Here is a 24,529-nt window from a genome sequence, read left to right as displayed (position 1 = left end):
CATTCTAAGGTTAAACCGGAACATGTCCATCTATACATTCTGAGGTTAAACCGGAACATGTCCATCTATAACTTCTGACGTTAAACCGGAACATGTCCATCTATAACTTCTGACGTTAAACCGGAACATGCCCATCTATACATTCTGACGTTAAACCGGAACATGTCCATCTATAACTTCTGACGTTAAACCGAAACATGTCCATCTATACATTCTGAGGTTAAACCGGAACATGTCCACCTATACACTCTGATGTTAAACCGGAACATGTCCACCTATACATTCTGATGTTAAACCGGAACATGTCCATCTATAACTTCTGAGGTTAAACCGGAACATGTCCATCTATAACTTCTGACGTTAAACCGAAACATGCCCATCTATACATTCTGAGGTTAAACCGGAACATGTCCATCTATACATTCTGAGGTTAAACCGGAACATGTCCATCTATACATTCTGACGTTAAACCGGAACATGCCCATCTATACATTCTGAGGTTAAACCGGAACATGTCCATCTATACATTCTGACGTTAAACCGGAACATGTCCACCTATACATTCTGTTGTTAAACCGGAACATGTCCATCTATACATTCTGTTGTTAAACCGGAACATGCCCATCTATAACTTCTGACGTTAAACCGGGACATGTTCATCTATAACTTTTGACGTTTAACCGGAACATTTCCATCTATACATTCTGAGGTTAAACCGGAACATGTCCATCTATACATTCTGACGTTAAACCGGAACATGCCCATCTATACATTCTGACGTTAAACCGGAACATGTCCATCTATACATTCTGACGTTAAACCGGAACATGCCCATCTATACATTCTGACGTTAAACCGGAACATGTCCATCTATAACTTCTGACGTTAAACCGGAACATGTCCATCTATACATTCTGACGTTAAACCGGAACATGTCCATCTATACATTCTGAGGTTAAACCGGAACATGTCCATCTATAACTTCTGACGTTAAACCGGAACATGTCCATCTATAACTTCTGACGTTAAACCGGAACATGTCCATCTATAACTTCTGACGTTAAACCGGAACATGTCCATCTATACATTCTGAGGTTAAACCGGAACATGTCCATCTATACATTCTGAGGTTAAACCGGAACATGTCCATCTATAACTTCTGACGTTAAACCGGAACATGTCCATCTATACATTCTGAGGTTAAACCGGAACATGTCCATCTATAACTTCTGAGGTTAAACCGTAACATGTCCATCTATACATTCTGAGGTTAAACCGGAACATGTCCATCTATACATTCTGATGTTAAACCGAAACATGCCCATCTATACATTCTGACGTTAAACCGGAACATGTCCATCTATAACTTCTGACGTTAAACCGGAACATGCCCATCTATACATTCTGAGGTTAAACCGAAACATGCCCATCTATACATTCTGACGTTAAACCGGAACATGTCCATCTATAACTTTAAACCGGAACATGATCTATAACTTCTGGTTAAACCGGAACATGTCCATCTATAACTTCTGACGTTAAACAGACATATTATACCTGTGATTTCTTACACTTTATACCCGTAATCTATGTTACAGTTAAGGCTATATGCTACCTTACACTCTATACATGTGATTTGTGTTACAGTTAAAGATATATGCTACCTTACACTTTACACCCGTGATCTATGTTACAGTTAAGGTTATATGCTACCTTACACTTTATACATGTGATTTGTGTTACAGTTAAAGATATATGCTACCTTACACTTTACACCCGTGATCTATGTTACAGTTAAGGTTATATGTGATCTATGTTACAGTTAAGGTTATATGCTACCTTGCAAATTTTACCTGTGAATTGTGTTACAGTTAAGGCTATATGCTACTTTACACATTATACCCGTGAGATATGTTAAAGATATATGCTACTTTGTCTGAAATTAGCATATATGCCATCTTTTCAATTTTATCAGTCTGTGTCACGTTTAAATGTGTATGTTATATACACTGTACTGTATCTGCTATCGAAATTCCTCTGAGCAATACACTTAAACATGATTTACCTATTTAAAGTAAATTGATATCTTTTAAACCTATGAGTGACGAAGAATTGATTTAAATAGAATGGGGTTCACTTTGGAATTTAAAATTACCTCAGTCATAAACACGTCTGTAATACTAAAACTGTCCTGTGTCATTAACATTCAGCGATACGGTGACAGCCATATGAGGGAAACGCGAAGAAAAAGTCCTGCAACCTAGTCGTCACATTTAACAGAACACCCGGTGGGCATGCACGTAAAACCAGAAACGATAACTACAATCTGAGTATAACATTACGCATGTATAATCTTGCACTTAAAAATAGACAAATAAGACTGTTATTCTTCTTTCTATTTTACTTTCTATTTTTCAATATTTGTTTTATCTGATATGCTCTATGTATACATTCAAATCAAGATCGCAGGTAACTGTTCCTGGAGGCAAACAACTCAATAAAAACGATAAGACGGGCTCGGGCTCAGTTACGGATCAACGTTATCGTCATCATACAAATTGTATCTTCCAGCGAGAAATAAATTGAAAATGAAGTGTTAAATGAGATAAAATATATATGACCAGTAAAAGATCGGTAAACAAATGAGCTACAGCGTCATACATACTAGGTCACCAGTTCGTGGTATACCATGCGTTCGATAGGTCGCTGGGCAATTTAATGTTTTATATTGGAATTGGAAAATCGATTAATTTTCGTTGCTTTCGCTTCTTTTTATTCATTTTTTTTCAGATTATTATATTATAACCGACACCAAACTTGCTAGTCTCATTATTACTTTATAGTCAGCTTTGAAATACAAATCTATTATCTGTGTCTGTCTGTTTGTTAGTCACCTTACATCACAAGAGTTAAACAATAAATATTTATATATAATATCTATATGATAACAAAACAGAATAAACTTCAACGGCATATCGTAATACTGATTTTCGAGTATTTAATTCCCCAACGAGCCTTGAATTGCCGAACCTGGTTACTGTACTGTTGAATATTTTCTAAATTTACCGATTTTACCTTTAGATGAGCCTTGAATTGCCGAACTTGGTTACTGTACTGTTGAATATTTTCTAAACATACCGATTTTACCTTTAGATGAGCCTTGAAATGCCGAACCTTGTTGTCATACTGTTGAATATTTTCTAAATTTACCGATTTTACCTTTAGATGAGCCTTGAAATGCCGAACCTGGTTATCAAACTGTTGAATATTTTCTAAACTTACCGATTTTACCTTTAGATGAGCCTTGAATTGCCGAACCTGGTTACTGTACTGTTGAATATTTTCTAAACATACCGATTTTACCTTTAGATGAGCCTTGAAATGCCGAACCTTGTTGTCATACTGTTGAATATTTTCTAAATTTACCGATTTTACCTTTAGATGAGCCTTGAAATGCCGAACCTGGTTACTGTACTGTTGAATATTTTCTAAACTTACCGATTTTATCTTCAGATGAGCCTTGAATTGCCGAACCTGGTTACTGTACTGTTGAATATTTTCTAAATTTACCGATTTTACCTTTAGATGAGCCTTGAATTGTCGAACCTGGTTATCAAACTGTTGAATATTTTCTAAATTTACCGATTTTACCTTTAGATGAGCCTTGAATTGTCGAACCTGGTTATCAAACTGTTGAATATTTTCTAAACTTACCGATTTTATCTTCAGATGAGCCGTGAAATGCCGACGTTAGAACTTTTTCTATTTCAGATTTAATCTATATACTTCGAATTTCTATTATGTACTTTTTAATCTTAACACAGGTCATCTCTAAGGGTGCCAAATTACGTCATAAGAGAAATTAACGATTTATTTTAGAATAAAGTAAACTTAAGTAGATTATATATATACATAAAATTTAATAAACCTTTAAAATATTAAATTTTTCTTATTTGATGAAATGTTCTTTGAATAAGGTCATGATTTAAATCGCGTCTGGTTTAGGAATGACTATTTCATGCATGATTTCATTTCAGTCAAATAAATCTATAACTTGGTATACTCAGTAAACGTGATTTCATAATTACATTGAGATCTCTTCCTATTTCCCCACCAGCATGAGTTGAAATGTATAATCAAGTATCCCCACTCCTCCTGTTTCTGTCATATATATGTATATCGCCCTTCTATCTTCCTTTTCAACATTTTCTCATTCAGTCTATCGAAAGTATACCCCGTGTATTCTGTCGTTATATATGTATTGACATGTATATGAACATACCGCGTGAGAGGATAGTAAGTACTTACACAAACTCGGAAACTCCACACAAAGTGATATTGATATAAACATTTATACCCACAAGTCAATACACATTAAGTTAGCTCACTCAAGGCTAACCTGAATTTGAAACCTTTTAAATCACAGTAATTGGTGTTTGAATGAAGCCCCACTTTTTTGACAATAAAACAAACTTAATCCTATTACTGTTTTATACACGTATACACTCCTTAACTGTACAAAGTGTCATTCACGTGTTTCATATTCAACAGCTTTAAATCGGTCTTGGATTTCATTGCGCCGGAAATACAAATGTTCCATGTGTCACTTTAGAAAACGCTTTCCTGGTGTCCCGTTGGAATTAACCCCCTATCTCAGCCATTAAATGGAATTAACACACATTTCTGTATATTGCTATTTGTACTGGGATTAGTCTAATTATTTGCACATTTCTTAGATATCATTTTTTGTATTGTGTTGCACTGTACTAATCAGCTTTTTTCTTGTGTCATGTCGGATGTAAGTCTTTCTTTCTATCTGTCATGTCGGATGTAAGTCTTTCTATCAGTCATGTCGGATGTAAGTCTTTCTATCAGTCATGTCGGATGTAAGTCTTTCTATCAGTGTCATGTCGGATGTAAGTCTTTCTATCAGTGTCATGTCGGATGTAAGTCTTTCCATCAGTGTCATGTCGGATGTAAGTCTTTCTATTAGTGTCATGTCGGATGTAAGTCTTTCCATCAGTGTCATGTCGGATGTAAGTCTTTCTATCAGTGTCATGTCGGATGTAAGTCTTTCCATCAGTGTCATGTCGGATGTAAGTCTTTCCATCAGTGTCATGTCGGATGTAAGTCTTTCTATCAGTGTCATGTCGGATGTAAGTCTTTCCATCAGTGTCATGTCGGATGTAAGTCTTTCTATTAGTGTCATGTCGGATGTAAGTCTTTCCATCAGTGTCATGTCGGATGTAAGTCTTTCTATCAGTGTCATGTCGGATGTAAGTCTTTCCATCAGAGTCATGTTTAAAAAAACGGTAATTACGTCATCGTTCACGTTTTTCTAAAATGCTTCGTATTTTATATTGACAATTTATACACCTTACAGAAGATAAACAACTTTTTGTCTCAAAACTAAATAAATACACATCCTATAAGAATAACAAGGACTTGCTATGAATTTACAGTCTCTTGGTTCCTATATATATATATATAATGTGTAATCAGATAGGTGTACCACTTATCAAAAGATAACACAGACGCCTCGTAGCTGACTCGCCTTGACAGAACTAAAATAACATACTGCAACTTGCACCAGAGTTTAAATAATGCTTACAAGTGAGAGGATTGACCTGACAGATACAAACTACAAATATACCTGTTCCAGTAGTTTGGATATCGTGTCATCTCTCAGCATCTGTATCATCTTTTTGTTTAACTTTCATTAGTAAGGACGACCGAATTTTCAATAATCACAAATATTTCTTAATTCCGTACAGTTGCTTCGGCTGTCACTTGTCTGTACAGTTAATTATTACGTGTCCCACCATCATTCCGCAGCATAGGTATTAAGTTTTTATGTAAACACAATTAAAACTTTTTAAAATGTGTTGATTAAATGGAATTAAGAAATGTCTATACGGCACGTGACCTGATGTTAGATACAAGACTGATACTGATCCGGAAGACACACCTTCTTTGTAATACATAGAGTATGAAAAGTTCCGATACATGAACACCACCTTGGTATTTTTTAACACACGCGTGACTTTTCTATACTCTAAAGTATCATCTGAGGGAAAACTTCATTTGACTATTGAACATGGAATACAATTAGATGATTGGATAGTCTCAGTTTTCATTTGACTGTCACCTTACGTACAGAATCAATCTATTGAAGTTGAACACTTGTATTTATCAATGTAAATATCCATGCATGTATATTGCTTCCGGAATAATTTTGTAAATTATACGCCCATGTTATATCCAGTAATTAATATGTTATTGATCACTCCTGTTGGTACTGTTTAGGTGTAAAATATGGACAACAAATTGAGAAAAATCTCTGTTATATACGGATTATCTAGAAAACTACGGAAATGTAATAATTTCTGTAAATGTAAATCAGTTGAGAAAAAAAAGAGAACAAAACTGAACCATACCTGTATGGCCAGCGATGTCCTGCGTTTTCTTGAGGCGTCCATTCCGGTGCTTAAATCGGCGAGTACAGGCGCTTAATGACGGATATAAAACATAGGTAGATATATACTGTCAAGGTAAGCAAAGACCTTTCTACAGGTAGGACTGAACGGCGGCGATTTAAAAGCTCTTGACTAAAGATAATACCTGTCCATTGTATACAATTTGTTCATTGAAACTTATAGTAGCTTTCACGTTAATAACGACCTGAAATAATACAGAAGTAAATAGTTCGTCACTTGACTCCGTCTGTACGACTGTCTATTTTCAGATACATACTAGTTTAAGGAATAAAAGTAATATTATCATATAATGAGCAAATAAGACCAGAAAAAACATCAACATTGTCATATAACGAGGGAATAGGTCCAGAATAAATGTAATATTGTCATATATCGGCGGAATAAGTCCAGTATTATGATAATATCGTAAAAAAACAAGTGAATAAGTTTTGAGTAATAGTGATATTGTAATATAACAGGGAAATAGTCCTGAAAAGCATTATTATTGTCATACAACGATGAATTACTTAAATCCCCGTCCTCATCAAATTCTGAGACCAATAAAATTGTTCCAGGGACAGATTTTCTTGTGATGGCAGAATCAGGAAACTACCTTTACTTCTGACATTTTACCCAGTGTTATTTTTTATCCAATTACATGTTTATTTCAATTTTATTCATTATTTCTATGTGCCTTTAATCAAAATTGCTATTTAATCACATTTTTCCTCAATGGATTCATAAACAGAAAAGGTTCACGTGGCCTGCACATGCTCTTGTTTTTTTGAAAATATGAAATGTATATCAAAGCAGCATTTTGTGCATCATTGATGAATCAATCAGATGGTAGTATCTCTCCTTGAAACATTCAAGCTGAAGCTGAGGTAAGCAGCTGAAGGCCATGAACTACGCTTTTAGGCCTGTCATCAGGCTGCTAGATGCTGCTGCCCAGAAACTTTTTCTGGTGAAAGGCGCAAGATTCGTTGTAAGTGCTACGCGCTCCTTAACTTAATGGTTCTTATTTTTTGACGTTTCCACGCGATATTTCGGATTTACATTGGTAAATCCTCTACTTCCTCGCGTTAATTGAACTGTTTCTGTTTATATATATATATATATATATTCTCTTTTCCCTGTCGATTTCTTGTATTACAAATATCTCCTTCGGGAGGAAATAAAGTTTGATGATGGTTCAGGCAACACCTTTCTCTGGAATCAAATTATCATTGAATGTTGCAGAAGTTATTTTTAACAAACGGGAGCTTCTATTGATAGTCTGCACTCAAATTGTACATTTTGTACACCACCTTAGTAATCTAAGTCTATTCATACGTTTTGTTGTTTCTATACCTTGTTGATTTATATACCTAAGACACAGAATACCATTACCTGTATTTGGACATTAAATGTATTTGTTATGTTGTGATATAGCTGATGCTAAAAGTGGATGAAATGATTGGTTAAAACATATGCTTAATACAGAGGGGTTGGCAATAGAGAGTGAAAATAAGTTGTGTGTAAAGAGGTACATGAGGTACCATAGAAACAAAAACCTGACTCAAAAAACGGCACTCAGTGTAATAATGATTCTTAGTTAACTTCTTTTGATAAGATAACAAAGAAACGATCCCTCCACATCTACCTCTTCTTCGCATAGATTTTTCTAGAAATAATCGGTTTAAACATATGCTTAACACAGAGGGGCTGGTGTAGAGAGTATAAGTAGGTTATGTGTTAAGTGTTACCTGACGTACCTTAGAAGAAGACTATGACCTCACTCAAAGGTCGATACTCTGTGTAATAATGATTCTAAGGTAATTTGCGATTCATTTGAGGAGACTGAAGTTAATCCAAATGACAGAGCACCGAACCCTCCACATCTACCTCTTCTTCACATAGAAGATCTGAAGTACGGTTCCTCTTCATATTGGAAGTGTTTACATGTTTAGAGTATAACGACAGCTGCATAAACATTCCTAAGTCTGACCGTCACTCTCTTATCCATAGATATTCACCTTGGTATTCTCCTGATGCTTGTGTGTGTTCTGAACATCTCAGAGGAACCATTTCTGCATCAGTATAAACAATGATGTTCCTCTGCAAAGTGAACTGAATGGATTCATTTCCTCAGTTGTAATCAATGATTTGCTTGAAATTCTACATCAAGTATCCAAACATGAGAATTCCCTTAAATCACGATTTGAAATTTATCAGATTCAGACAGATGCATGGACTGGCTGGACCTTGGGTCAGTCTAAGGACATGTACGGCATATGTGAATCAGACATTGTTTCTGCTTCATGTGACACTGCATGTGCAACAAACTTGTTTCTGACATTTTGGGGTGTTAAAACTAATATTTCATGGAATCAAATGACCATGCTTACTAACCCTTCCAAAGCCAAACTGTCAAGATATTTAAAAAAAAATGTTGATCTGTCGAACGCTTTAATTGTCCCCAAATCATATGATACAGCCATATATCACACCAAGAAGCTGTCACACACAATACTGTACTTACCAAAGCATTTTATGGGGATCAGGTCACTCTTATCTTAGATGGTACCTATATCTACCTCAACAAAAGTAAAGAACACCAGTTTCAAAGGGCATTATATGGAAGGCAGAAGAAAACGAAATTACTTAAAGTTCACGTCCATTGTACAGCCTGATGGGTATGTTTTAGACACAACTGGACCTTTTCACGGCAGTGGTAATGATACATCTATAACTCAACTCATCTTGGAGAAATTAGACATCCTGAAATCTTGACTGCAAGTAAATGACGATATGACTGTGAATCATGGTTTCAGGGACGTCTTAGATCTTCTTGATCAGCTGGAGTGTGATGCTAGAATCTCATCGTTTTTTTAATCATTTGGAAAATCACAATTGGACTCTCATACAGCCAATACTTATCGCTGTTGGGTACGTTTCAAGGATCAACACCCATCAAATTACTTCATTGAGATAATTGGCAAGCTATTGCAACTGCATGTCTGAATGACCTATCAGAGGACCCATATATGACTTCAGATATGCAAAATGAGTTGGTGAAGACCACAACATGACATGCCACTCCAAAAGTGAATGGCAAAAACTTCATCTGATATCTCGTTCCCTCGTGTGTATCTGGAATACCTTGAGACAATCACATGCGGTACGTACCAAAAATCAGTCACCTGGTTACATTGTGGAACATCAGACAGATAACGGTGATTATGAGATTTTGGTCTACCAGCAAGACGATGAACTCATTCGAGGAAATATTCATTCTCGTCACAAGTCTTGGGTTCAGTTTGACGAGACAGAATCTGACGATCCTGTGATGGCCTACTATCGTCCTGCGGGGAAGAGAACCTCTTGCATGTGTGTCCACGCTCGTCATTAATGTATTATTTGGGGATATTATATGTATTTGGAAAATCCAAAACCAATGCAACCAAACAGTAACAAACTTTCAAAGATTCTATTAACAAGCCTGCCAATGTCTCAAATAAAAGAAACAGAAAACAAGTACATGCAACATAAAGTGAAATATTTCTACGCTTTTGCCAATACATAACTATAGTAATGTTACACTCTAGCAATGCAAGGATCGATATTAGGCAAAACAAACCATCAATTATCACCTTTGTATTTCATTGTCTTTATTTCAATTTAATACCACCTGAAGCATTAGGATGGAAAATTGGCCAAAAGTTTCAATTAAAATTGGTACATAAAATAGTTTTAGATATGATATATGAACCTCTGAAAAATTCACTGTAGCTTCCAGAACAAGTACTGACTAATATATCACCGGTACATATTTTAGAACCCATTCTTTGGTTGACAAATGAATTAACCACACAACCTGTATAAAAATATTTCATACACAAAATTGTCTTATACAATGAAGAGTATACAAACTTTTCAGGTTGTTGTCAAGGTTATTGAAAACCTAAACAAAAATCAACAGTTATTTTATATAAGATTCACGTGTGCATAATGAATTCAAAATGTGAATACAGTTGTGGTAACTCACAACGTACCGAAGACTGCGTGCGCGCATACGCGCTAAACAGTATCTAGCCTACATCTCTGCGATAGGATTGCACAATGTATGCGGTTCAGTTAAAAGGATGGTCTCCTATGACTGAATAGCAATCATAAGTCTATCAAAATTGTTCGGTGATTATCAAAGTCATTTCTAAGCCGACAGTGTTCGAAATAACACTGGACCTTACGTTTATTAGTCTTTCTGTCGTATAGTTTTACGCCTCAGAGAGTGGCGAGTGGTGTGACTAGGGCAACACAAATCAGGTTTTTACAAGTATAGACGTAACAGATCCAGATCCGTGTCGTCTTGGTCCCGTGTAACAAACACAACACTTCAGATTTACATCAGTGTATATTTACAAAAAGACAGAAAAACTATATTAAATGAAAGTAACGACAGAATCGCATATCTGTGGGATAGAACCACATAACGTGAACACAGATGTGCGATAGTTTATTTCATCCAGTTTTTCTATTATGCAGTCATCCTGCAGTCAGTTTGCACATATCGTGGACCGTTGTGCTATCCCACAGCTGTAAACTAAATAATGAAGTTCAAATGAGCAAATGAAGAAAGAAATAGCATTCCATGAGTAGGATTACTTATTTCTAGAAAAGAATGGCTGCCAGTATAAATATGGCTTGATGCAACATCTGTTAACTCGCTAAAAAGAATGTTTTTATTATTATTATTATTATATATATTGTATTTGCTGCTGATCAATAAGTTGCTTTTTATTTAAAGTTGGTTTCACTACGATTCGTTTGTATTCACTGTTAAAATCCAGCGGTCTGTGTTGATTTAATCACATAACCAATGTCACTGTATTTTGTAGGGATTATATTGTACGCGACATGTCCCTATATTGATTCTCTTGATGTGTAATGAAGATATTCAGCTTCACTCCAGGACTATCTACCCGACTCCGACCTCTAACCTCTGACCTCTAACTACGTGACCTGTATGATTCAGTTTAAAACGACAGATGGACTGCTCCCACAGAGCTTCCACTTATGAGTGTGCACGTCATCACAAAATGGTGGAATGCACACAGACCTCTTCATCGTTTGGAACCTTAGTATGATCAATCAAATCGATCACTTTGTATTAAAGTTTAGAAAGTCGTGCGCAACACAAGTGTCAGCTGTTAACGATCAACAGTATAATGACTACATATCTGTTTTGATTAACGACACAATGTACTGTCACCATGTAAGGATGTCAACCCTCCTCGATAGTTTAGAACGAAAATTTGACCCAAAGAGGACCAAACAACACAGACTACCTTCATACGAGGTTGAATTTATTGAAGAGCTGATCAAAAACAGGTCACCAAGACCTTGCAAAGTCGTTTTATTTGACCTTCAGATATACTGATGACTGGAAGTTTTATGGTCGCCATAGTGATCTCATTGAGAAATATTCTGTTTCTTTGTGCGACATGAGGATGGACGTATTTGATGTTGGTTAGCTTGCCTGTTGGTTCCGTTGTTGTATATCTTGTTCCCATTGGAGATCGTGACATTACATGGCGCTTACTCTTCCGGAACACCTTATCTTACTCTCCTTGTAATTTTTCACGAGTTGCCCTGTAAATCTTCCTTTTGTTCATATTTTGCTTCAGTTTTATGTAATTTGAGTTTGTGTTGCCATGTTGATATATTCTTGAATTTTTAACTTCCTAAAGCTTCCTATCTGTACAATTTTTTCACATATGAAAATTCTTTACAAGATTATGTCAAAATTCAATTTAATTGCGCTGAAACATACCTCAGTTTAAATAGTTTTTAACTTCATAAAAAACTGCATGATTTCACGACTTCGTAGGAAGAATCTCTACACATTTCTTCCCATCTTAACCGGCTCAGGTGAACTTATAAACTTGCTCTTGTTTTGTTGCTTTGTCTTTTGCTGTATATCCGAAACTGCTCGACTGTTTTGAAGTAGGAATTCAACTCTTGAGCAGATCATATTAAAGACGTTTTTGCAGATTTTTCAGACATTTTGTCCCATTAATACTTAACAAGGAATTAACTTAGGCTCCGAGCTTGTTTCCTAGTCCCCAGAAAGTAATATGTGCATGCTTTTATCATTATTAACTTCATACATCTTGATGTTCTTGGTGTCAGATGGTTCCATCTTCAGGTAAATCCTCCATACTTGGTTATTTCGGTGTTGTCCACTACAACCTCCAGAGGTGCCCCTAGGGTGATCAGATCCTAGCCTGAAACCGTCTAGCCTGTTCCACCATGTACCACTGGTGATGTTGTCACAGTCCTCTTGTGATTGATGTTGTTATCACTATACAGATATCACACATACTTCACTCCAAATCACAAAGTCTATATTGGAGTGATTCTGAAGAGTTACACAACACTTTGATGTCTGCGATTCTGCCCGCTTCCTCCACCGCCACATTGATGCTGACTCTGCTCGCTGGCACATTGCAATCAGATACATCCGGTCTTTCCCGCTGACACCTATATTCCTCATGGCCCTCCACAAAGACTAACCAGCAAATCCTCTACAGCCAACCTCCACAGGGAAGGACAGTACCCACTAATCCTTCTGCTGACAATAATCCACCATCTCCTTATATGTTGCCTTCTTCCGCTCGTATGCCTCCTCGATAAGTTCTTCCAATGGTACTATCAGTTCCACAATGATGACCTGTTCAGTTGTGGTGATGATTTCCAATGGGAATTTCACCCTGACGTTCAGATCTACATTCGGATCTTCAATGAGACCCCGTGTACAAAGGTTCGCTGTTCTTGGTAGCACACCAATAACAGATCCCAGTAGAAATGCGTTGCCCATCCATGGTCAAGATGTTGCTCCATATGAGCTTCCTTTCTCGAACCTCCTGCCAGTTGATGTAATAACACCAACACACACAAGACACAATGAATGGAAAATCAAAATTGTACAAACGGAAAACATCATAAACTTGCACAAAAACTAAAGGTGAAATCGGGAGATCCGGAGATCCGGACAAATGTACATCTATTATGCACTTTCTTAAAAATGATGATTTTGACCAAACTATTAACTGTGTATTTTGTTTTAATTTCCTTTAAAAGTTGAGGCGGGGCTAGGGGCTGAAAGTCGCACTTAATCAAATACTAATTACCTTGTCTATGTATGTTGCCTCTATCTGCCCCGAAGCTCGGCAAAAAATAGTACCGGAAAGGCTGTCAGTTTTAATTATCAATATATATGTAGACGTTCCGATAAACATCTCAAAATAAAACATACTTTGTATCTGAAGTAAAAAGCAAGAAAACACTATTAAAAGAGAATTGTCCTGATCCATAAATCCTATTTTTTCATGCAGAAGCCAGAAATACATATTTTTGTTTTTGTTACCTTAATTGAGTCCCCTTGAAACATTGATCCTTTGAACGAAATCTTATAATTGAAGAATTGGAAGAGGAACAAATATAATATGTTTCCCCATCCCAAATGTATGTATTAAACTAAACTAAGAATTTGGAAGAATTTGCAGAATTTAACTATAAGGCCCCTCCACTGAGCAGTGCTAGGTGAACTGACAAATGAAGGTACAGGTCGAAAACGGAATGAAGTTCCGTATGCGCTGATATGATAAAAGGTATTCGATAACAATAGCAGCTTATCCCTATGGCTTTTCTCCATCACCACCGAGTTAGCTGTGACGTACATTCCCCGGTAGTTGGCTTTCCGGAATACAAAAACGGAATTCGAAGTTTACGTCTCTAAATTTAGTACATTCAATGTATTTCCGGTAAAATTTTGCAAGTTGGGCCGGTTGAAGGCAGGTAATATATTTAAGTTTAATGTTCTTACAGATGATTTTCAGGGCATTTGTCGTGTTTTATTTTAAAATCGAACCACATGTTTACGTTTGTATAAATAGTTCGTGAAAATAGTCGTTCATGACGGTACATGTTTAAAATCCGCCAATAACAAAAACAGTAACAAGCGTCCGGATTGTATTTTACCAGATTCATTCTAAAATCTTATTTAACTTGATGTTTTGTCATTATTAAAGAATACAATAGAATATTTACTTGCATCTTTCAACATTGAAAATATCGTATGACACTGTGAGAAAAGTAGTGTAGATTTTCGTAGATTGAAATCCAAGCACAAAGAAAATAGACCACACCAACAACGATCGATCAGGAGATGGCGTGGTCCGTGTCAGAAAAAAACATATAGGGTCTATATAATCTGTATTTTGGCGAGGATAAAAAACTACAGTGGTGAGCTACTTTCGCATTTCTGTCCTGAGCTAAAATACAGCTTTAGGACACTGACCCTATTTTACGTTTATGTTTACGTGATATTGACGTCGTGCTAGTCTGAAGAATTCTGGGTATCTATTTGAGATTTCTTTTTGTCTTGGTGTCTCCGACAATTGATAAGATTAAGTTAACATTTTTGTAGATTTATGTATATTGAAATGTAAACAAGTTTTTATTACCTTTGGTGTTCCTTTTAAAATTTGAAATGTTGCCATCATTTGGCTGTCTGAGCTTGCCCTGAATTTTTGTTCTAAAACAATGTTCAGAAAAATTTTGTTGTGATCTAGCTCCGACATTTTTTTAATTTCATCCATGATTTTGGAGTGACCAATACACCAGTATGTCACGGTGCTTTTTTTTTTAACGAGTACGTACCATACCTTTTTTATAAATCACAATAATATCTTCTGGACTTTTGCAGTTACTTCGAAGCCCAAGGAGAAGTTTACTATAGCCTTTTGTATCCTTGGATCAACAGGTCATAGGTTATAGGTCAAATTCTAGAATAACCTCCATGCTTGTTTGCAATATAAATGCCCTTGTGTAACTTACAAGAAGAAATAATATTGGACTAAGAATTTGGTCAGCATACAAGGGCCTTCTTTAATATTTAATAGTAGGACACCGATGGAAAGATTGAGAAAACCATTCATAACTACAGGCCCTATATCTGTGCATTGACAATCTATGAAAGACTAAAGCCAAACAAGTTCAATATTTTCCATTTAACGATTTTTGAAATACATCAATGAAATAAAGGATTATCTGTGAATAACTCATTTGCAAAGTTTTTTAAATGTTTCACTGACGATCTTGAAAAATTGCCCTCCATTGTCTGTTATGTCAACAAACTTTTTGAAAAAAAAAACAGGTAAAGCTTATATACCAGTGCAGCTTATAACCTGGAAAATATGGTAGTCAAAATTATGTTTGAACATGACAACAACCATCATCTAAATACATACAAGTTTGATAACTATACAATAGAATTGATTATAAAGTCTTTTTACCTAATGGCCCTTTGAAACATGTACCCATTACTCTTGATTTTTGAAGGCTATGGCTGGATATTATTTGACAAGAGGTTGGTGAGACTTTGATTGCTTCACTAAAAGCTCAGTAGATTAAAATGGTGTTCAAAATAAAGAGTAAAATAGGCTTACTTCACATTACTTTTTCAGTTATTTCAGTTAAATCCAGATCATATTTTTCAATATCCAATTAAAGTGGCCATCGAATTTCAAACTGTGGAGTCCAACAAAAATCATGTCAATTCAAGCGCTTTTATTTACAGTAAATTCAAAGAAGTTGAAAGGACTTCTGTGTATTTATGATAAAAATAATATTAAGTGTATGGATTAGCAAAATAGCAGTTTATTTGAAATATTGTTATTTTTGTAGGTTGCAGTAAGGAATAGTTTATATTGTTTGGAACACAATGGAGAGACTTTTAAGATTAGGAGGAGGAATGCCAGGACTTGGTCAGGTAATGTTTTATACTGTAACAACTACTGGCTTTATTTGTACTGATCAACCTTTCTGGCCTCAAGATAATGAAGCATCTTTGAAAATCTTTTTTTTTTTAATAATTTCATTTGAATAAGAATTAAAATACTTGTTAAATTTGCATAAAAATAGGGGATATACTATATTATTAATGAACAGAAGGGAAATATGCAATAATTTTGAAACAATTATATTTAGGCGGAGTTGTTTATAAAATAAAGTAGACATTATCATTTAAGCAAGTATCACAGTGTCAGGTATTTGTCAATATTTTTTTTTATTTAATAACCATATTACAGGGTGCGCCTCCAACAGATGCTCCAGCTGTTGACACTGCTGAGCAGGTGTATATCTCATCATTGGCCCTCCTCAAGGTAAGTATCTTCATTTATATGAGGTCTGCAATATCTTCATTTGAAAGATTAGACTACCTGTTAATAAATTTTTCAAGTGTAGAAAAAAAAAACTTTTTCATAATTTTTATGAACAATTTAAAAATTGCTTCTATTTTAAGATGCTTAAGCATGGAAGAGCAGGCGTACCCATGGAGGTAATGGGACTAATGCTTGGAGAGTTTGTAGACGACTATACAGTCCGAGTCATTGATGTGTTTGCCATGCCCCAGTCAGGAACAGTAAGTTACCCTAGTCTGGGCAATTGATATGTTTGCCTGCTCAGCTGAAACAGTCAATGATAGGTTTGATATTCCTTATAGGCGAGGAAAGTTATAGGTTACGCCTGCAGCATGCATATCATAATCATTGAGAAGATACATTATGCTGTGCTTATTTCTCAGCATTGAATTGGCTGTTTAAAGATTGGTACATTATGTAAGTCTGTCGTTAGTATAATTTGACTGAATGGGATGTCATGCTTCTTTCCATATTATGACATTTCATTGTGATAGCACTATAAGTGTCCAATAGTGGCACAAATTACCATAGACACAGTTGTCATGTGATCATGGCTGTTGTGAGGACATTCAGGTAAAACTGAAAACAAATCCATAGTAAAAAATGCATAGTCTAGACTAATTCTTCTTTATCAGTATTTTTGCTATACATAGGACAAGTCTTTATACTTAATGAGTATTACACAAGAGTGGAGTATTACTCCCAAATTACTTCTAGATTTTGTTCTTCAACTTCATTGTAAAGCTTTCATATTCCAATATTTCTTATGGTCTTTACACATTTCATTTACTTTTTAGTTTGTTTGATGTTATTTCCTTTTTGGATCGCTGTGTGTTTTACCATTTGATGGCCATAATGACCTTTAATGTGTTGACTGGCCATTAAGAATGTCATAATAATATTACACATTTCAGGGAGTGAGTGTTGAAGCAGTCGACCCAGTTTTCCAGGCAAAAATGTTGGACATGCTTAAACAGACCGGCAGGTAAGTTTTATAAGCTATGGTCAAGTTTGAACAGGTAAAAAGTATTTTGAGATTCAGTGCACTGTATTGAGAACTTGAAATGATGCTGTTTCATTGTCAAGTTGATTCATAGATGCACTCTTAATACTGAAAAAAATAGATGGAAAATAAGAAAAAGAAATGAAAAAGATAAATAGAGTCAACATCAAGAATTTGAATGTTTATTTACATGTTACATATATGGTATATTTATAACATCTATTTAATATACAAATTTTTAGAGTTAAATTTGTTAACCTGAACATTACCTTAATTTCTCTTGGAGATTCTCATTGAAAGGATGTGCTTGTTAACATTTAAACTGGTCCATTCACTCTCCCATATTCTGTGTTAAATAACGTGAACTTTTATTTATCCAGCAATCAGCACATGTCTGTCTGGTAATAAGCCCACTGCCGTCCAGTAAAATCATAAAGTCATTGAATTTTCTTATAAATAGCCAACCTCCTGGTTTTGGTAAAGAAGTTATTGTATATATACCAGTATTTTGATGCTGTCAAATTTTAATGCATAACCAAATTTATTTATTTAGATATTAAGTGCAATGATGATTTAGCTTACTCACAATAACTGAAATAAAAAAATGGCATAGGTAAACAGAAATTAAGGCAATCAGTCATAATTGTAGTGAAATGTGCTCAGCACAAAAAGCATTAAAAATCTTATCACTGCTGTATATGATGGCTATGCACAATGAACACAATATTTTTTACTGTCTTTTCTTGTTTTTGAGTAAAAATTGATGAGAAGACCAGTTGCTCTCAGCTCTTAGGATTTTCAGTAATGGCCACTTTGTTGTCAGTTCATTTGATCAATTAGAACGCCTTTCTTTGGAAATACTGTTTTACATATTCCATGTATGATTTTTCACAGACCAGAGATGGTGGTAGGATGGTATCATTCTCATCCCGGGTTTGGCTGCTGGCTGTCTGGTGTAGATATCAATACTCAACAGAGTTTTGAAGCCCTGTCAGAACGTGCCGTGGCTGTTGTTGTTGACCCAATTCAGAGTGTGAAGGGCAAAGTAGGTATTAAATTGGTTGTTTCTTGGTTCTTCATCATTACTTGTCAACTTTAATATTTTCCTGATAAAAATTCAAATATAAATGAAACAAAAATGAAGTACAATGCATACATTTATATTGATAACAGAATTTTTAGGTTACCTGAAACAAAATGTCATGGTGACCTGTTCTAATCACCTTCATCAGTGCCATGCGTCCAAAAACAATTTAACATTTTCTACTTCTTTTCAAAAACCCCTGATCTGATGTTAATGAAATTTTGCAGAAATCTTTCCTTACTTAAGATGAACCAAAATTGAAAATTATACAGCCCACCACCAACCCCCCCCCCCCCCACCCCCAAGGGGCCTGAGGGGTGGGTCCAAAAGGGGTCAGATTGACTTAAATTTCAAAAATCTTCTTCTCAACACCCAGATATGGTAGAATCAAATACTCTTTATGCATGGAAGCATCTTAAGGTGCATTAATTACCAAAATGAGTCTCAAATTTCTCCCTGGGGAGGAATATTTTTTTAGACTGTACTGTAAGTTTCACATATTGACACTGGCTTACTATATTCAGTGTAACAACTTCTGTTTTATGACACTTGATAACTATCCTTTAACCTTTATTTTCAATATTGCTTATCTCAGGGGACCATCAAGGTCGCCAGGCCTCTTGTAATACTTATTTGGTGAATAGAATTTGTTTTTATTTTTAGAAACGGTTACTACATTTCGGTTTAGAAATGTTTTCATATATTTGTAATGTGTATTAATATTACTTTTTTGTAAACCTTTTGACTTCTTTAAATTTTTATACATTTGTAAAATGTAGTATAAGTTTCTTTGTATTAAATCTAGGTGGTGATAGATGCTTTCCGTCTGATCAACCCAAACATGATGGTATTGGGTCAAGAACCTAGACAGACCACATCTAACCTGGGGCATCTCCATAAACCATCGATACAGGTAGGTATCTATATAATACTGGAGACATGCTTGTAACAAGGACTTATTTCAGTGAGGAAATTTATTTTCCTATTGATACTGTTGCCAGGAAATTACTTTGTAGAATTTGGTGCTGTGAGATAGATGAAAGTTATTATAATGTTTGACTTGTTACTTAAGGCTTTGATATCTGGTAGTGGTCATATGATCACATGATCACATGATTGATTGTCTAATTGTTTAAACCTCATTTGATGTGATGATCAAATGTATATCTTTATAATCGTTCATCAGGAACTAATTTTTTCTTGTGTTTTAGCAAAACACAATATTTATTTCATGCATAATAAAGATGCCAGTTGCCAGTAATATTCATTCTTTTGCAAATTCTAGATAAGAGAAGTGTTTATAATAATAATGAAAATGATAAACATTCTTTATTGAGGATGAAACATGTTTAGCCAAACGACTAATTTAATTTGATATAATAATTTATATTTAATTTTATGATACATTGAGTAAGTCTATGACTTTATATTTCAGGCTTTGATACATGGACTCAACAGACATTACTACTCGATTGCAATCAATTACAGGAAAAATGAGCTGGAACAGAAGGTAATATTCCTGTTGTTAGAAACACCACAGTCTGGTATAGGTACAATGTGAAATACTATAGAATTAAAGAACAATTTAAACTAATGTCTTAAGTATTCTTGAAGAGTGTAATATAGTTAAGTTGAGGTAACCACAAGCTAAATCAAATAATCAAACAGGGCAATAAATCTAGGGGGAAATAACTCGTATTATTAATATTTTTATCCTTGACATTTGTAGATGTTGCTTAACTTACACAAGAAGAGTTGGGTGGATGGTCTGTCTCTGGAGGATTACAACACGCACTGTACAAATAACGAGAATACTGTTAAAGAGATGCTGGAACTGGCCAAGAACTACCACAAGGTGGATATACTGATTGTAACACTCACTTGATTTACAGTAAACTGTTGTTAAGTTGGTAGGATGTTTGGTATACTGTTGTTAAGTTGGTATGATGTTTGGTACACTGTTGTTAAGTTGGTATGATGTTTGGTATACTATTGTTAAGTTGGTATGATGTTTGGTATACTGTTGTTAAGTTGGTAGGATGTTTGGTATACTGTTAAGTTAGTATGATGTTTGGTACACTGTTGTTAAGTTGGTAGGATGTTTGGTATACTGTTGTTAAGTTGGTATGATGTTTGGTATACTGTTGTTAAGTTGGTATGATGTTTGGTATACTGTTGTTAAGTTTGTAGGATGTTTGGTATACTGTTGTTAAGTTGATATGATGTTTGGTATACTGTTGTTAAGTTGGTATGATGTTTGGTATACTGTTGTTAAGTTGGTAGGATGTTTGGTATACTGTTGTTAAGTTGGTATGATGTTTGGTATACTGTTGTTAAGTTGGTATGATGTTTGGTATACTGTTGTTAAGTTGGTATGATGTTTGGTATACTGTTGTTAAGTTGGTAGGATGTTTGGTATACTGTTGTTAAGTTGGTATGATGTTTGGTATACTGTTGTTAAGTTGGTATGATGTTTGGTATACTGTTGTTAAGTTGGTAGGATGTTTGGTATACTGTTGTTAAGTTGGTATGATGTTTGGTATACTGTTGTTAAGTTGGTATGATGTTTGGTATACTGTTGTTAAGTTGGTAGAATGTTTGGTATACTGTTGTTAAGTTGGTATGATGTTTGGTATACTGTTAAGTTGGTATGATGTTTGGTATACTGTTAAGTTAGTATGATGTTTGGTATACTGTTGTTAAGTTGGTATGATGTTTGGTATACTGTTGTTAAGTTGGTATGATGTTTGGTATACTGTTAAGTTGGTATGATGTTTGGTATACTGTTAAGTTAGTATGATGTTTGGTATACTGTTGTTAAGTTGGTATGATGTTTGGTATACTGTTAAGTTAGTATGATGTTTGGTATACTGTTGTTAAGTTGGTATGATGTTTGGTATACTGTTGTTAAGTTGGTATGATGTTTGGTATACTGTTGTTAAGTTGGTAGGATGTTTGGTATACTGTTGTTAAGTTGGTATGATGTTTGGTATACTGTTGTTAAGTTGGTAGGATGTTTGGTATACTGTTGTTAAGTTGGTATGATGTTTGGTATACTGTTGTTAAGTTGGTAGGATGTTTGGTATACTGTTGTTAAGTTGGTATGATGTTTGGTATACTGTTGTTAAGTTGGTAGAATGTTTGGTATACTGTTGTTAAGTTGGTATGATGTTTGGTATACTGTTGTTAAGTTGGTATGATGTTTGGTATACTGTTGTTAAGTTAGTATGATGTTTGGTATACTGTTGTTAAGTTGGTATGATGTTTGGTATACTGTTGTTAAGTTGGTAGGATGTTTGGTATACTGTTAAGTTGGTATGATGTTTGGTATACTGTTGTTAAGTTGGTAGGATGTTTGGTATACTGTTAAGTTGGTATGATGTTTGGTATACTGTTAAGTTAGTATGATGTTTGGTATACTGTTAAGTTGGTATGATGTTTGGTATACTGTTAAGTTAGTATGATGTTTGGTATACTGTTAAGTTGGTATGATGTTTGGTATACTGTTGTTAAGTTGGTATGATGTTTGGTATACTGTTGTTAAGTTGGTATGATGTTTGGTATACTGTTGTTAAGTTGGTAGGATGTTTGGTATACTGTTAAGTTGGTATGATGTTTGGTATACTGTTGTTAAGTTGGTAGGATGTTTGGTAAACTGTTGTTAAGTTGGTATGATGTTTGGTATACTGTTGTTAAGTTGGTAGGATGTTTGGTATACTGTTGTTAAGTTGGTATGATGTTTGGTATACTGTTGTTAAGTTGGTATGATGTTTGGTATACTGTAAAGTTGTATGTTGTTTGGTATACTGTTGTTAAGTTGGTATGCTGTATTGTGTTATAGAGATGGTAAAGTATACCATTGCATTATAAAATTGTTAAAATGTTTGTGATATAGGCTTGTTTTAACATTGATATACAGTTTTAATATGGTTTCTTCTCATTTCACAGGCTCTGGAGGAAGAAGAAAATATGACCCAGGAACAATTGGCTATAAAAAATGTTGGCAAACTGGTATGTGGTACAAATTCCTTCTGAATGTTTAAAAGATGGAAAGATCATTATATGTCAAATATGAATGATAAATGAATAAAAAGAACATTACTTTCCTTTTTGTTTTGGTGGTCAGATGAACTATTTATTAGGAATAAACTGTAAAAGACAAATTATCATAGTTAAGAAAAAGCTGGTATAAATTGCTGTCTTGATTATATTTGTAAATAAAAACCGTAGATGTATGTAACTGAACCAAAATTGTTACTAAAGCATATGATTACTCATTGTCACTGTTGATAAAGCTTGAAAAATATGGAATTAAAGCCTCACTTTTTTGGATAATACATTGAAATTTTTCTTTTTTTTGTAATGCAGAGTTATCTGCTCTTGTCAGTAGGTAGTCATTGTTGTGTTATTAGTTTTCCTGAGAAAATTACACCAATTCCTCATGATTTTGTTCACATGACAACAATACCCACTCTCTAGAACATTTGACTATGCATTCCAAAAGGTGGAATATGAAGATAAGTTGTAAATATTTTGTATTGTTTATTTATTTGGATAAAATGGAATTTGTTTATTGAGATGAAACAGATGCTTATGTATTTTTTTTCTATTTACCCACTAAAGCTTTGTTATTTATCTTTGTGTGACAGGATCCAAAGCGCCATCTGGAGGAGCATGTGGATGTTCTTATGACAACCAATATAGTGCAGTGTTTAGGAGCTATGCTTCATACTGTAGTGTTCAAATGATGTCCAGAAAGACTGTGGAGAAAATAATGTATATCTGACATGGTGACCTTCATGTGTAGAAAATTTTGTTTATCTGACATGGTGACTGAAGGTCTTGTAAACAGGTCACTGACAGAACTTTTAAGTGCTGTAAATAATAATTTGCAGCAAGAAAGACCATTTCGGATAATGTAATTTGGAGCTTACCCCAACTGACCAGGGACAAGTTTGAACAGATCTGCCTGGACGTATACAAGATGGTCGGTCAAATTACTTGTCCACACTGAAACTATTGGTCATACTTGTAACAATTCTCATTGTATACGATAAAGGTCATGATAAATAAGAGTGCTGATGGACCAGTTTCTCTTCCATGGACGTCAGATTCTTTGTTACATAATTGTAATGACAGAGGATATATGGAGTATGAAAATACAGGTTTTCATCACAGTTACAAAAAATTCAACATGACCAACCTAAGTCCAAATATGTGCTATTATAATTAATTCTTTTAAGAATAAAATTTTGAAAATTTCTGTTGAGATTTTTCTTTTAATTTTACATTTATTTCTGAAATATCACATAATGGATTTTGGCTGATATTATCTCCCCTTCTATTCATTCAAGGCCTGAGAAGCATATTAAATTGGTGATTTCAGTTGGCTTATCAAAACATAGATAAATTTTCCCACATTTTTTTTGTAAAATTTCCGTCAGATGTATAATGTATTCCACAAATTAACTTATATATTTTGTTCTGACATTGATAATTTTATTTGGGACATACAAAGGGATAGTTGCAAAACTTATCAAAACATCCAGGCAAATGAATTTGGCATTACAACAGGTGCATTAAGCTGTTCTGATATAATTGATGGTGGTATGCGACTTTTGCTGAACGGTGAGGTTTGATCCAATAATTCAATGTTACATTAACTTTCTTTTATGCTACAACTGGGGCTGCCCTCATCAGATTTCACCTGGCACATATA

General features: G+C 34.7%; 1 protein-coding gene across 1 annotated transcript; it reads left to right on the top strand.

The window, feature by feature from the left end:
- The first annotated feature begins 14,280 nt into the window (after positions 1 to 14,280).
- On the top strand, positions 14,281 to 24,073 carry LOC132553610 (26S proteasome non-ATPase regulatory subunit 14). The gene is made up of 11 exons (XM_060217865.1): positions 14,281 to 14,315; positions 16,206 to 16,290; positions 16,610 to 16,684; positions 16,825 to 16,944; positions 17,638 to 17,708; positions 18,621 to 18,771; positions 19,616 to 19,723; positions 20,246 to 20,320; positions 20,540 to 20,665; positions 22,759 to 22,821; positions 23,460 to 24,073. Exons 2-11 carry the CDS (start codon positions 16,243 to 16,245, stop codon positions 23,556 to 23,558), a joined length of 936 nt encoding a protein of 311 aa, XP_060073848.1. The 5' UTR covers positions 14,281 to 14,315; positions 16,206 to 16,242; the 3' UTR covers positions 23,559 to 24,073.
- Positions 24,074 to 24,529: the final 456 nt, after the last annotated feature.

Source organism: Ylistrum balloti, unplaced genomic scaffold, assembly GCF_031769215.1.
Source record: "Ylistrum balloti isolate Yb309-2 unplaced genomic scaffold, AGI_CSIRO_Ybal_v1 Utg370340, whole genome shotgun sequence".
Classification (NCBI taxonomy): Eukaryota; Metazoa; Mollusca; class Bivalvia; order Pectinida; family Pectinidae; genus Ylistrum; species Ylistrum balloti.
Note: the sequence above shows the minus strand (reverse complement) of the source record. Positions and strands in the feature narration are given on the sequence as shown.

Excerpts from the sequence above, each read along its gene's own strand:
- LOC132553610 (XM_060217865.1), top strand. The coding sequence starts at position 16,243 with ATGGAGAGACTTTTAAGATTAGGAGGAGGAATGCCAGGACTTGGTCAG. Across the intron at positions 17,709-18,620 it reads ATGCTTAAACAGACCGGCAG|ACCAGAGATGGTGGTAGGAT; the intron begins GTAAGTTTTATA and ends GATTTTTCACAG. Across the intron at positions 19,724-20,245 it reads TCCATAAACCATCGATACAG|GCTTTGATACATGGACTCAA; the intron begins GTAGGTATCTAT and ends TTTATATTTCAG.